The 17296-nt window shown below is 26.6% G+C and overlaps 1 protein-coding gene and 1 pseudogene across 1 annotated transcript in view; one reads left to right on the forward strand and one right to left on the reverse strand.

The window, feature by feature from the left end:
• LOC149061615 (uncharacterized) overlaps positions 1-17296 on the reverse strand; it is a 587539-nt pseudogene that overhangs the window by 368727 nt on the left and 201516 nt on the right.
• Positions 1-17296, forward strand: part of Apoltp (Apolipoprotein lipid transfer particle) — a 124495-nt gene that overhangs the window by 69556 nt on the left and 37643 nt on the right. Inside the window, exons 61-65 of the mRNA XM_089218145.1 lie at positions 7530-7639; positions 7792-7904; positions 9163-9274; positions 9408-9537; positions 13088-13296. Of these exons, the coding sequence (XP_089074271.1) occupies positions 7530-7639; positions 7792-7904; positions 9163-9274; positions 9408-9537; positions 13088-13296 (674 nt within the window). The remainder of the gene's footprint in view (positions 1-7529; positions 7640-7791; positions 7905-9162; positions 9275-9407; positions 9538-13087; positions 13297-17296) is intronic.

Raw genomic sequence — 17296 nt, forward strand, 5'->3', positions numbered from 1 at the left:
TTTATTGTATAGTGCCGTTTGAACTAAACATGTAGTATTTAATAAATCAAAGAAAATCCCATTTAGATAAATTTGTGAAAGCAAATAAGCCAGGAAAAGTGATGAAATTTTTATGATATTATTGTGATAATAATATGTACATAGTATTATATTGTATATTTATATTTTTATTTATTATGCATTTAGAACAATGTAAAAATATTTGAAACTTCATGTTGAAACGTAAGACACTTAATTAATTAATTAAATAAACAATACTAATAATATATATATATATATATAATATGTATATTAAATTGTCTTATATTAAGTTAAAAGAAAAATTTACGTATCTAATTTATAATATAAAAATTTAAATAAATATTATTTAACGTGGGAAGTAACGTATAAATAGACATAAAATAATTTATATTGGGAATCGAGCATGTATAGTGTATGCCATTTAGATAACGATGCATTATTTTTTATTAACTACATGAACATGATATACCTAATAACAAAATAATAATAATATATTCAATACACAATTTCATTTTAGAGCATAACTTGAATTAAGCCCACATAAAATTATTATTATAAAATTAGTTTATTTTTTTACTCAAGTGGCATTTACCTGCATGATACATTATGATGTAAACTATGAGATATAATAAAATGGCTTATATTATATTATATAATAATAATCCGGACGAGGAAGGTAGGCGCGGAAGCGATGTGCGCGGAAAGACCTTGAAACATATATTTTTTTTATTTTTTTATAATTCAAATGTATAGTTAGAATATTCATATAAATTTAATTATTTTGGTAATTTTTAAAATAACTTATTTTAATTATTCTCGTCGTAAGACTGATGTTGATTAGAAGTAAAATAAAACAGTTAAATACAAAATATTTTCTAATCTAATAGGCAGATTACCGATTACCATTATAATTGGTAAAAATATCCACATTAAAAATGGCCACAAATAAAATGTCTAAATAAAAATAATTTCAAGCTACAAAAATGGCCAGAGGAAAATATGAACCAAAACAAAAATGATTTAAAGATATTGAAGAAAAAATTAGTGTTGAATTAGTGGATAAACATTTAGATTATTTATTTTTGAATATGTAGTGGCCTTCGTTAAAAATAATAACCCATAAGCCATCTACGTGTTTTCACTTTATAATCATTTACCAATGTAGTAAATATGATTTATTATTCAATAATATTATTTTACGTTATACTTATGAAAATTCATATTTACATATTATCCATACAAACAATTTGCTATACATAGGGCATCAGCATTTTGTAACATCATGATAAAATGTTTGTAGGTGCAATATTTTTGTCATAATAAATGAAATTATTTTACGATATTGATTTTAAGTCACTTACGTTTAATATATAAAATTATGCTTTATATTATATAGAACGAAAACGATCTGGAAACATTAGAAAGCGTAATAGAAAATGTGCCTTATTTCTCCATAGAATCAGATTGTTTCACTGTCGTATTTCTCAAGTTCAATAATGTTGAAATTAACAATGACTAAAGCAGAATAAAAATAAGGAGACATTGTCTTGATGGTTACACACAATATACAATTTAAATGAGTTTTAAATTCGTTGATGTTTAAACGTGTTTTATTAAATTATGAGGCAGTATTAAAAATAAACATATTCTAATTAACATATGGTTTAATATTATTATTTATATTTGGTTTAAGTTTACTTTATATATTATTTTCATTCCTTACCTATTTGTATAGAACCCATAGATTTATGTTTTAGAATAGTTAGAACGTGAATTTAAAATTGAGTATAACTTTCAAATAAATAAATTGTATTTAATACTCCGATACAGTACCGGGACATCTGTTACTGATACTAAATTATTGTCAACTAATTTTTTTCATCTTGACCGTTTTCATATTTGATCATGTTTTCTTTTAGCTATTTTGGTACATGGAATTTCTTGTATGTGACTATTTTTACATGAAAATTATTAGCTAATATTTGATTAATTTTGTTTATAGGTCCTAAGCTATTTAACGACTAACAGTTCTGTCTAAATGAAACCTAAACCGATTTTTAGCATTTATAAAATATATCGAATATAATATTGTCGAAATACACCAAATAAAGTCAATACTATATTATAAATACTTAAATATTGTGTCATTATTATAAGCATAACATTTAATAATATTATACCTACGTTGTACATTATGAGAAAATATGTTTCGCAGGTTTAGGTAATAAACAGTAATATTATAGTAAAAGTAAAATAAGTACTGATTAAAATAGCGAAATATTAAATTGTAAATTATTAAATACATTATAATAAGTAGGTCATTTTGATATCGGGATTCAGAAAATGTCGTAAGGTATCGTAATACCTAAGTAAGATACGTCCATATCTACAGAATAGCTTTATAATTATAAATTCAGTTTATGTAATCAGTTTCTTTTCCTCCTTCAACTTCTTTTTTGGTCTCGGTCATTGAAGACCATACCGTTAACTAGAAACTATCCTTCACTACTTCTTGCCAATGACTATTTTTGGTTCTGCTGCTACTTCATCCCTTTTTACACAGTCCTCCACGCCCCCACCATAACCGTGGTCCTTCCTACTGGGTTTTCCTAAATCGTCTATCTTATCATTAAATCACTCTTCCTCCAGGAATTTTCAACCAAATCAACCTTTTTTTTTTTTTTGAAAAAGGGACTACAGTTCGTCGTTATATAATGTTCTCCAATCGTTTGTCTGAATATTAAACTTATCGGTCATTAAATATGTAATTATAATATTACCTATTAGGTACCTAAAATTAAACAAAACTACACTTTGATATAGTTCAGATAATAAAATAGCACAATTATAGTACACAATTATTAATATACGTTAATTTACGATAGTATACGCAATAAGAACTAAATCAGAACATTTTACACTATCATAAAATAAAGAATAATGTTTTTTCTGTATTTCGTATTTTTTTTTGCTAAAACTGCTAAAAGTGTCGTTTTATATAAGGAATAATATAATTATCTATACGATAAAATACACGTGCAATAAATTAATGCGTCGAGTATTATATCGTATCTACTGTAATAATACCTATCTGAATAAAATAATTATTCTGTGGCATTTTACGTTATGACGATTGTCGACATTACGATAATAACTAACAGGGTGAAAGGGAATATTAAACACAAGCCACAATAATATATTTAATAATAAGTATTAAAAATAAAGTCAAAATATCATTTTCTATACAAATGTAGGGCCTTCTATCTTATATTCGATTACTTGATTTGAATGTCATTAATAGTAGCATGCGTAGAATATATTATACTTGTATGTAGGTAGATAGAAACACTTGTAACACTCGTCGCGCAAAACATAACAAAGCTGTTATCAATCCCAACATATTTTCATATAATTGTACATCGTATTTTTACGGCGCATTATAGTAGGTATTATAAAGAAATGAAGGTATAAGTGAGCGTTTTGTCGCAGAAACATTTTTTTTTAAATTGCTCTTATCGTTCAGTGCCTATTACGCAGACTTTCATCAAGATAATGACTAGTATGGTTTTCACTCATAAAACGTATAACAAAAGTTAAACATTAAAAGAATGTAAAATATTTCATATATGTATATTATAAATAAAAAAAGCATAAAGATTAGCGTCAATTGAAACATTGTCCATTAAAAATATAAGAAAATCTGGTATATTGTGTATATTATATTATATAATTTGAAAATTTTTCGGATAACATTACATTTCTTAAATTGATTTTATTGGATTAATTTTGATCTTTTTTTTCAAGCTGTGGGATATCTTAATAATTAATTCTACACATACATTGATAGGGGAGGTAACTGTAATTTTTAACTTTGCCAGAACGTAATAGAGTAGTTAGGTACTAATAAGACTTGTAATCTTATAAATAATAAGATATATTTTTAATACCATACTGATGTAGACCTATTATTTTATTTAAGTAATTTTGACTTAATAACCTGACTCTAAAATAATAATTGACTAATAATCGAAATAACAAATAAATATAAAATAATTATGACAAAAAATGTTTTTGAAATGGCTCGTTTACTTAGTATAAGTTTTGATTTTAGAACCACATAATATGTGAATCCAATTTACTTTAAAACAATAGGTATACCCGAATAGGGTATAAAAAAAAGATATATATTTCGGTTTATAGAAATATACAAGTCTTTCTACATACCTATGTGGGTTCTGGGAGAGTTTTATAGATTATTCTTACGAATGTGTATTTAGGTAGGTACCTACACTAGAGCTTGTCAAAAAGTTCCATCTCAATCCATCGTTATCCGTCCTAGAAATGTAAACATGTAGTGCTAACTGGGAAAAATAAGTTGTCATAGATCTTATAATATTCCAATTATTACTATTCATTTTAACGAATACGTTAATTATAATAAAATTATTAGAATTCAAATTCTAACAATGTTTAATAATATATGACAACTTATATAACTTATATAACTTATATAACTTACTGAAAACACGTTTTAATATTTTTATACAATTTTTTTACAAATCAGGCCTATTTAGTTTTCTAGAAAAACCAGCTTCAAACCAGATTGACGATATTAATATATTGTTATAACATGCACAAAATGTTAACGTAAAGATATTCGTACTGGTATATGATTCCACTTTGCAGCATATGTAACCTACATATAGTCCCTATACTTAAGTAATTTATCATGAAAAAATATCGTGTAGTTTGTTTTAATATGTTAATTATTAAAAATTATGATAGACTGTAAAAGAGTAACCAGTAAATAATATAAATATATTTTTAACTTAAATGGACTTAAAGTTGTGTACGATCATAGACGTTTCCACTGAAGTCGTTGGAAAATTGAAAACAATTTTTTTCGTATAATTACCTACTCATTGGACATATTATACATTGACAACAATTTATTCGCACAAGATTGCCAAAAAAAAAACTAGTTTTGTGTGCATACTCATACGATTTCCTTATACGAATTGCACGTAGATAAAAAAAATGTTTCCAACGATTTCTAGTCGTGCCAAAAATAAACTGATGGTAATATACTCATTACGCATAATAAAATATAATAATTATACGCATTATACGAATTCATACAAATATTTATCTCCTTTATTGACTACTATACATATTTTTATTATATTTTCGACATAAATGTTGTACTTTTTTTTTTAATTTTTAATTTTAACTAAACTTACTTAATTTGAATCGATTTTCAGCTGCTCAAGTGTAGTATAATAATGAATTGTATTCACTTCCCGCTTGACACATATACCTCTAAATGCCAATATACGTATTGCACACATTGTACCGTGGTAGGAACAAGGAAGTAATATATATGTCATGCCTGTTTGATATTGTGTTTGGAGTTAAAATTTAAGAGTATTAGTATTGACGTAGATATCGAGGTCCACAACAATAATTATTGTCTTTAGTATATTTTGTGTGGGTTTCATTCCATGTTATCGACACGATTTAGTGAGCGTTCAGCAGCGATGACGTCAATAGTGACATTTGACATTTCAAGCTGCTAAATTATTTTAACTGTCTTTTAAAAACAAATCAGAGTTTATTTATCTTACTATTGTGACGCTTTTGAATATGATTTAAGGGGTGAGATTCTCCACCACTAAAATTGGTTATAAATGTATCATTAATATTAGTTCATCAAAATTCATATTTTTAAATACTCAAACTCAATATATTTCCTGAATTCTGGATGTTAAAAACTATGCACAGCATTATGTATTTTATTTTATATTAATATCAAATTATATACTTACTTATATTCATAGTAATAGTACAAGTAAAAATAACTTAATGTAGTACCACTATGGACTACCATAATATTTATTTTATACAAACCATATTTATATTATAATAATATGTCTACATCAAATTATTTTATAACCAAACAATTAAAAATATATATGAAGATTAAGTAAATCCCACGATAGTAATAGTTCATCTGATCTTAATAAATACCAAAAGTAACACTTTAAGCTATGTTTAAAAGATGGCAGCAAATTCTTTTATATTTTCTTCACCCTCTTTCTCACAAATAAAATCACTAATAATTAATGTTGTATGGGTACATGGTAATTTTTCAAAACTAATCACTATAGGTTCCACATCAAGTCTTAATACTTACCTATTCTTAATCATTTTTTTAAACATAGTTTTATGTTGTTGCAAAACCACATATTATTTGAAAAAAAATATGTTCAACATTTTTTATCGTTAGAATTTGATATAAATGTTTTTTTTTTTGTAATAGTATACATTGTTGATCGAACTTTCCCAACCAGACTTTTTTGTTGATAATTTCAATTTTTAATATTTAAACATCGAAGTTTGAATTTCAAGTGATTAAGTCAACCAACCTTTCACCTTTGTGGCACATTAGTCTTAACCCATATTTATCTGTGGTACACTTGAGATTGGCTTTTATGATATTAATACAAAAATAGTTTTGTGTCAATTGATTACTAACATACAATTTAAAATAATATGTTTATTTAGTTTAGAAAAATTCATGCAAAATAATATTTTTTTTGTATGTTTATTATTAATCATGACATACCTATGGAGATCTCACAACAGACTAATATGTCACGGCTTATCAGTTGGGAAACTGTTTAAAAGGGTTTAATTAACAGAATGAGGAATGGAGTGATACAAGGGTACCACACTAAATATCGGTCACTTCTTAGTCTAGTAAAGTTTAAATACTAGATAAAAATAACAAAAAAAAAAAATAGGATTATAATACTTTGTCGCAATATCCAATATTTAAATTATGAACAAATTATGTAGCCAATTGTTTTCTTGGAATTAATGATATACTGTTTACCTTAAAAAAATCCACCCTGTACATTAATACTGTTGTTACCATTACATAGTATATTATAACAGCAGAAACGCTACAACGATGATACGGCGTAGATACAACACTATACTTTATTCTGTACGATTCGTAAATATTACACATTTCATGTTATAGCCTATATAGATATTCACGACCTCTTGGATTGTATGTTTCTCCTATTAGATTATTTGTTATCCACCATTCGTACATATTTTACGAAACGATTTTTGAATAATTTATTCACTTTACTAGCGAAATGTCAATCTCCTCGTATACGAGGGCAAACGTCAAATGTATGTATATGGAGTACTTAGATATATTACTTATCTATAGGCATCTAGTATACTTATGTATAGTGTAGGTATGTGTTATGTGTGTGTGTGTGTTCGTACATCATTTTTGGTACTCCGTCAAAAAAAAAAAAAAAAACATTAAAACATGATGTTGACGTAGGTAGGTATTATGTATTGCGCGTATGAAAGTTTCACTTTGCATATTACTGCTGCGCTGTTGTATGTAAAATGGACAGACGTGATATCTATAGGTATATGATATTATGTGCATTCGTTTATGTGATGTGTGTTTGGAATGATTTCAGCGACCGAAATGAACGCCCTCAGACTGGAGATAATGGACGGCGTGAATCAATTGCTCAAATTACCGTTAATATCTTATGTGATCGACAACACCAAAACAATGATCAACCAAGTAATAATCATTACGTAACCGAAAATATAGACACTGTTGTTCATACATATTATATTATTTTTATTATCTAAAACAATGACGAAATTTTATATCATATTTTTACGTGCGCATTATCCACGGCCTATTTAAATTGTTTCACTTTGTTTTTTCAGTTTGTGTGGTTTTGTGAATATATCGACTTGAGCAAAAAAATACAAAACATTATTCCCAAACTAGTGAATCGGTTGTACGATCTAACATACACGGCAGTCGACAATGAAATGAAGTAAGACCTGTGACTGTGTTTGTATACATGATGATTCACCACGCAAATATACGTACTCACCTCCCACCCTTTACCTTAAGACACATATTAAAGTTATTTAAAAACCAATTTCGGAATTTGAAAGTTTACTGTATTTTTAGATACTTAATCTAATTAAGGAGTATCCTATCATAGAACAGTATAGAAACGACACTTTGCTTGGTGGTCGATCTCTGATGATTTTGTGTTTAAGTTGTAAATGATAACCTGGTGGTTTAGGAGTGTTGTTATGAACGATTTTTTTTTTTTACAATAAACGGTTTGTTGTTTGTTTACGTTTTAATCCTATAAGTTTTAATGTTATAACCTAACCTTCACTGCTTGCGGCTATCCAACAACAAGTATGAAGTAACAACTGTTTTGCAGTACACGTTCAATAATTATTTTAATTTTAATTATTTATAGTAATTATAATTATAAATTATAATATTATTTATTATAATTTCTGTGATATCATAATGGTATCAAGTATCAAAATATCATATATCTATTCTGTGTATCAACTATCAATTATTGAAATATATGATATGAGCCATCAGTTGATTCTCAAAAATAACAAAATAGCAGTGCCCAAGAGTTCAAGGCCATGTCCCCACTTTTTTCAAATAGCATTAGGAATTGTGAGAGTGTCATACCCCTGGTCCTATTATATTCGGTGACGATAGAAAATTTCTTTATTTCAAATGACTGCTACTCTTTTTATTGAAGATTATTATTATTGAGTAGAACATTTTTATAAATTATCTAAACTGAAATTCAAACGAGTGTATAGTTTTCAAGTTGTTACTAAGTATGTGTAAGTTTGTTTACTAATAATAGGCGCAGAAGATGATTAGCAATAGGCTATGGGGGTGTGAGAAATTTAATAATTTATGTTTATTTATAAAAACATTTTATAATTTGTTTAAACATGTCTTTGTATGGAATCATGAATAAGTACGAAATATAGCATGTAATATATCTATCTCATATTTTATGTGATATCATTATCAAGAAAAATGAATGAGATTTTTTACTACCTTTATTATAGCTGCAACACCACCGTTGGTATAGAGATAATAGGTACCTATAACTGATATAACGATGAGTCGAAGTATCGATTACCTACTAGACTTAGTTTTTACACCATGTTTCCCTTAAAAATATAATGGAGTTTATTTGTCTCCACGTTTACGATAGATGAAATCGTTATTTTAGCGATGATTGTGTTATATTTCAGATACCACAAAGCGAAAACAAAATTTTTATGCAATCCAGAAAAAGGAATTTTAGAATTGGAACAGAAGTTGCCGTTCTCGTGGCACGCTTTCAATGAAACGCCCAAATACGAAGTAATTATGTCAATATATTATGACTATTATACATTTTTATCCTTCGATATAATATACTTACTTAACTTATTGTGCTGAAAACAATTAAATAACAATTAAACGCGACCGTTCGCCACTCGATGGTTACTTTTAGGAGATCCCAGAATACAGAATGGCCACTAAACTGTTGAGCATGTTTGCGCCATCCAATGTTACGTTCTGGTTTGTGTACTATAATTTGATGCCGTTTATGGATTATACGAATTGGCTGCCACCGTTCAGAGGTAGGTACCTACAGAGTTGGGCATTTTTAACTATTTAAAAAGACTAAAGCTAAAGTTAAGTTAAAAAGTCAATACCTTTTTAACTTTTTAACTAAACTAGTTTTCATTAAAATTCAAAAACTTGACTACCTAGGTAAAGCATCCATTGTAACAAATGAAATGTTTTTGCAAATTTGAAAAATTAATACGTCAAGTTAAAATCATGTTTATATGTTATTTTTTTGTCATATAAGCATATCACTGGGTAGTTGATGTATAAAATGGTTTTAAATACAGAAATACAAATTAACACTCCTTGATTTAATAATTTATTTGACAAGAACGCATGCAAATACCTAACAGCTGTTATAAGAAAGAATAGTTGTATTATAAAATGGTACATTTTAATTAAAATATTTGGTTATTCTTTCAAAACATTTAAAAGTTTCCTCATATTTGTATGTGTGTTCCGTGTATTATTTAAAAATATAAAATAAATTTACTTCTTATTTTTCGAGTCACATAAATTTTTTTCCATGTTATTAACCTTTTTTAGATTAAAATATAACTCTGTTTGTTAACTATTACAGAGCTTCATGTTTTTAACTCTACTAGGTAACTAAAATTAATTTTTTTCACGAACTTGCTCATACCTTTGGATAATCTCTGAATGTTAGAATATTATACTATAGGTAGGTAATTGCAACCACCATCCCATCATTACGATTTTATAATATAAAATGTATAATATTATCGTGTGTATACAGTCACAGCTTTTCTAAATATTTCTGGTAACACTGCTACAGATCACGCAACCCCGTATAATATTAAAATTTATATTTATTACGTATGACATCAATATAATAATGGCCTACGATAATTCCGTATATTATTATAATTAGATACACGCGTGATCGGAATTTCATAGCTGAGAAATAGTTTCAAATACACGCGTCGCATTACACAGGGTACACTATATGTCATAGCATATTTTAACATACAAAGTACGGGGCACTAGTGCCCCCCAGTGATATTTTAATGCTACCCACTGGTGGGTGATCGTGCCACACTGCCACTGACTAATACGTTCTCATAACGACCGATAGGTACCAATATCAATTATTATGTATATACTATATAATATATGTATACGGAACATAAAACTATTTTAAGCTTTCGACTCTTGTATAGTTTATCCCATACTATACATATAATAAACAATAATAATATTTTATTGAATGTAGAACATATGTCACATGCTCACAACTATTTTATCGGAATTGTTTATATTATATACCTATTTGATAATATAAATTATACGAATAGATATAGTTGTACTGATGTAGTACGAAAATAGTACACGTAATTTTAACAATGCTATCAATTTCTTCGGAAGTCGTCGATCGTCACCGTAAATTGAAGGTTGGGTGGGAATAAGGTGCTATATTACAACATTTCTAATTTTCTACATATTTTGAATTTTCGTCCTGTACTCCTGATAAAAGACAGGCGAGGCGACCATACACTGTATAGGTACATTTTATACTACTTTTATACAATTGTTTAGAAGTATTCATATTTCATAGCATTGTTCTGTGATTGAAATATCAAATACTTATAGGTACTCGTCCAGGGCCGGATTGGATAGTCTCGGCCCTTCGAGAAATATTTTTCAATCGGTCCGTAATTTGCTATAAAAGCCCATATTGGACGAATTTTAGTATTAATAAAAAGTAATGATCTTATCCTGTTTGTTGACTGTATACCTAGCGTATACTATTATAATATAGCTGTCATTAAAATGATAAGTTTCTGGAATCTAAAGAGAAAAGAAGAAAACTACCTGACCCAGAGCTATACCAGAATCAAGAATTTATACAAACATTTTTTTCCATAGATTCAAACATATAATTTTAAATTTTAACACGTATTTTTTTAATACAGATACTGATAGAAATATATATACTATGTTCTACTTATTTTATCAAAGTTTTATTATTGAAAAATCGGTTTTTTTTGATAAAATAATAATATCTCGAATTCTCAATAAATAAATCTATATATAACTTGTAGATGTATTTTTCAGTAAAGTACAGTTAATAAACCTATATCAAAATTTTTGAGATAGGAGAGTTGATTTTCTTTCTATGTTCCTCTGGTAGACAATTTTATTGAAGTGCCACCCAGTGAAAATTACTTAAAATATGCTCTGCTATATATTGCGTATTAAGTATAATAATTAGTAATAAGTAACAATTATGCTACAATAGATAACAATATTTAAAATATTATATAGTATAAAAATGGTTTTGACAGAAAAATACAAGCATAGTTAGTAAATGTGTTGGTACCTTATTAAATTCAAACGATCAAATCGGAAACGTTTTAAACATACATAATTTATAAAATTATTTATTTACCTAAATTACGTACAATATTTGTATTAGATGCAATATGTCACATGTGACATTTTCATTATTGAGAATATTGCCGTATAAACGCATCAGAAATAATCGAACATTTTGACCAACCCAAACAAAAATTATAATTAATTACTAATTAGTGACTATACCTTCTTACCAAAATGGTAAAACTGTACAAACGTTTAACAGAATTTATGCATTTAGACTCGTTGAGTTTTAATTTTTTTTAGCAATTAACACTTACGTGAACTTGTTTTTTACACAAAAGTAAAATTGTTCATCAATTGATATAGGCTGAAGTTTGAAGAAACAAAAATTTCTTAGTAATAGTAGTTAGATAATACAAATGTAAGTAAACGTAACAGGTATGTGATGAGTGGTGTTTAGTTAACTGTAATGATTATTTGGGATACGGATATTCAATTTAAAATATTTAAATATGAAGTATTGGACCAATACTAAAAACCATTATATTTGTTCTGTCTGTACATTATGCTCCTACTGTAGGTTATTTATTATTATATATATTTTTTTAATCCCAATATAATACGCATCGCATATAAATTTACATATAATAATACGGAGGTTATATTGATATTAATATTTTCAGATCTATTAAAAATATTATCTTGGTAGGTACCTGCTTAAATACAATGCGTAAATTACGTGTCAAATAATATTGTTTACCGGCAAGGTTATGATTTGAATTGATAATAATCCTTGCAGAAATGCAAGATATATTGATAAGTCACATATTATGACCATATATGACTTATTTATATTATGACTTAAATCACATCATTAGGTATATGTAAAAAATAGGATATTAGATTTTGATCCGATTGATTGGTTTTTTTTTTTGATTCGATTGGATTGATTGGTTCATGGATCCAACAAATTAAAATATAAGTTGGATTTTATATTAACAATATATCACGATATATTGAATAGGTATCGGAAAAAGTGTTTGATGGCCTTATGGGACCACCTCTAAAAATATTCTAACTATGAAATAAATTTGAAATATTTGTTCACTGATACAATCCGTTTTCCAATCAGGCATAAACTCATCCATTTTACAATATTATATATACTTACTGGTTCTGTTTTACTATTTAACTTGTTGCGCAATTGCGTGCTTGTTGCAGCTCATGCGATGATAGTCGGTTCACAGCATTTTGTGACATTCGACCAGAGGCATTACGACTTTAAGGGCCAATGTTCATATCTTTTGGCTAATGATTTTGTCGGCCATGAGTTTTCCCTGGTGCTCAACTACGAATCAGAAATCAAAGGACACTATACAATGATGCTGATACTTGGGTCCGAGACAATTTCGATAGATCTCCTGCGCAAGGTATGAGGAATGAATTTAATATTACATAAACTATAGTTTCGTAACAAAGAGCTAAGGTTCGTTTCAGCACACTCAAAAATATTATTTTCATACCGTCCATATAATATACTGTCAATCGTCATATTATTATATAAGTCATTAATACTGCGTTTTTGTGATCCGCAAAAAATGTACAAACGATTGTTTTTCAAGCACATTGAAGTTTTATGAGGAAGTTTCCTCGACTATTAAATTTCAAACGCTCACAATTGTAACTACTGTGACTGATTATATGTCAGTCACTATAAACACTGTAATGCAGACTCGAATTTCAAGCAATTAATATTTTAGTAACACTCGATTAATAATTGATTTCACCCATTTCACCTCTTCCTAGTATTAATTTATTTAATACGAATACCAATACAATAATTGCGAGAGTAACGATCCCTAAATTACATAGTTGGAATATTTGTATTACGCGTCCTAGGTAAATACTAAATTATATAGGATTGAATTGTGTATGGATGCCGTGGTGAATGGTTTTATGATTTTGATTTGATATGACTGAAGAACTGTATTTTAATATTTAATCCTTCTAACTTTTGTGGGTTCTAAAATTTAAAATTATAAAATATAGTTTATAATGTAATCATTTCATGAAAAATAAAATTGTTTAAAATATTTAACAACCAGCGATCGGGAAACATATCACCCAGCGATTTTAAATATTGCCACTTTGGTTGGAAAAAGTGTTATTTATTATTATTATTATTTTTTTTTTTTTAACAACAAAGCGATAGTTATAAAATAATTTAAATACTCAATACAATAAATTATTTATAATTTATATTTTGCAATAGTGTAACATTAACTTATAAAGAACTAACGAAGTTAGCTATACAGGGTGATTCTTTTAAGTGGGTACACTAATTATCTCGAAAAGTATTTACTTTTTTCAAAATATTTTTTACATGGTTTCAAGTTGTTAAAAAACCAACGTTTTTATTAAAAAATTATATTTTTAAATATTTTTTATCCTTATCATTTTTTAAGTTTTTTTACTTTTTTGAATTACAACATAGAGTTTTCATATTCCAAAGCAGAATATTTTTCTAAGTATATTGATTCATAAAAATCGAATTTAGGGCTTGTAGTTTTTGAGTTATAAGTATTTAAAGTTTAGATTGGCAGAGTGGAGTGGTACGGGGTTACCCCGCAAAATGTTCGTCCACTACTCCGCTTGTCTAAACTTTAAATACATATAACTCATAAACTACTCTTCCTAAATTCAATTTTTATGAATCAAAATACTTAGAAAAATATTCTGCTTTGGAATATGAAATTAAAACTCTATGTTGTCATTCAAAAAAGTAAAAAACTTAAAAAATAATAAGGATAAAAAATATTTAAAAATATAATTTTTTAATAAAAACTTTGGTTTTTTAACAACTTGAAACCATGTAAAAAAATATTTTGAAAAAAGTAAATACTTAGTGTACCCACTTAAAATAATCACTCTGTATACATTTATAAGTAAATAATAAATAAATATATTTTATTACGCAGTATATTAAAATAAAATTACTTAATTATCTAAAACATTAAATTATAAATCAATAAAATACTAGTTTTAATAAAATATTGTTTAGACAATAAAAGGTAATTGGTATTACTAAATAGTTTTACTTAAATATTATGGGATAAATAATAACAAAAATAAATTTAATTGAAATACATTATTTCATACATTTGTCATAATCATAAGTAAGTAATATTTCACTATTTCTGTTACATTTTAATCAATAACTGAACCATTTTTGCACTTTATCCAAGACAACACTATAGTCACTTTCATTTTACCGTATTTCTATGTTATTATCGTAGCTGTTTTTTTTTTTAAATTAAATTAAATTTTCTTCATTTCTTTCACTACGATAATATAATATGAGATTTATATGAAATACAAGATTAAATTAATATAAAAAATACAACAAATAACTACCTAATTAATATTTCGTAGAATTCTACATTACGCGCAAGATAAAAATAGCAAAACATTAAATAATTATATTATTTTCAATACAAAAGTAATGAGCTTATTTTTTTAAATAAGAGGACATTTTAAATTGTTATTATTTCGTCCAAGAACTCTAATAAAAACCAAATAATCTTGCTTTTATGCTTTTTATAAATTATGTTTCTAAAATGTTGGCAAACTGTTTTCACTAAATTGTTTGCCACTGTGAATTGTAATAATATAGTTAACAAAAACTTTGATTGACCATAATAATTGCATATAGATCACTTAATATATAGGTAATATACTTAATATAAAATAAGTCTGAATCCTAGTGGTAACCTAAAAAAAAGTATACATGTTCAACTATTATTACCGTGACCAACTAGCAATTCAATAAATCATTATAATACTCGTACGTGTACCTTCGCCATTAGAGTTTTAAACGAGCACTACATTATTATAATTATTATTTATTTAATAATATGTAAATAACCCAATGCGATATAGGTACACAGTTGATACAGGGTGATTCACCAAGCATGCTCACACCATTTTAGATTCTGAGCGGAGCGATGCATGTATTGATTTTACCATGATGTGTGTTTTTATTTATTTTTTTTTTGTGTCTGTCATCACGTTTTGGGGCAGTAAAAATGCTTCAACTTTTAACTTCAGTACCTTGTTAAATCAGAAAGTGAATCTAGTTAATACTTTGGGGTTCAAAAGTAAAAAATTCTTAACACTTTTCTAAATAATCGAGAAAAACAAACTAAAAATTAAGGGAAAAACGGGAAATTTTACGTACATTTATTTTTCGACAAAATCGATTTTGGTTTTTGATGTAACTTTAAAACGAATGACCATTGATACATGAAATTTTCACCGAATGTTTATATAAGTATCTGTGTTCCACCGTGAGATTTTTAAAAATTTTCGACTTAAGTTGAACTATTCATAGGCATTTAAAATTTTCGAACATTATTAGTTTTTTTAAAATTAATATCGATAAAAATGTATTTGTTTGGCAGAAAAGCTTAAAAATTTAATACAAGGCTCTTAACATATTGTTACAATAGCAGTTGAAGAATAAAATAAATTCATAGTCACAATTTCTTTTTATAAGTATTCAAAGTTTGAATTTTGACAAAATACGTAAAAATCACGAAAATTCACAAATTATTTTAAGCTAGAAATTCATTAAAAATTTTCATTTTAAATCTAAGATTTGAAAATTTAATGCAAGATTCCTTACAAGTTTTTCAATCTTTACCACAAACAAAAAGTCCACCGGAAATTCAAATTAAATTTTTATGAGCATATGAAATTTAAATTTTTATAACATTGGATTTTCACTTTTAACGATTTTGGTGTAACTCTAACACAAATGACCGCAGATACTTGACATTTTGGCTGAATGTTTATATAGACATTTAACATATTTGATAAAATTTTCAAAATATTTAGATTTGTTTTGAGCTGTTTACTGACATTTTAATTTTTCAACTTTTTTAGTTTTTTTTTCTATAAATATCGATAAAAATTTATTTGTTCGGTAGAAAAGCTTGAAAATTTAATACAAGGCTTCTAACACATTTTATCAATAGCAGTAGAAAAATAAAATAAATTCATGACAATTTTTTTTTTACAAGGATTCAAAGTTTGAAAATCACGAAAATTCATAAATTATTTTATGCTAGAAATTCATAAAAAATTTTCCTTTATATCTAAGATTTGAAAATTTAATACATGGCTCCTATCATATTTTTAAAATAGCACTTGAAAAATAAAAGAAATGCGTAATCACAATTTTTTTTTTACAAGCATTCAAAGTTTGAATTTTGACAACATATTATGTAAAAATCACTAAAATCACGAAAATTCGCAAATTATTTCAAACTAGAAATTCATAAAAAATTTTCTTTTTAAATCTAAGATTTGAAAATTTTTAATAATCTATGATATATCCTAGACAGATAAACCGTCTTCGCTCAGAATCGT

Source organism: Diuraphis noxia, unplaced genomic scaffold (assembly GCF_037042655.1).
Source record: "Diuraphis noxia isolate RWA-SAM2 unplaced genomic scaffold, SU_Dnox_SAM2 contig0001, whole genome shotgun sequence".
In the NCBI taxonomy this organism is placed as follows: Eukaryota; Metazoa; Arthropoda; class Insecta; order Hemiptera; family Aphididae; genus Diuraphis; species Diuraphis noxia.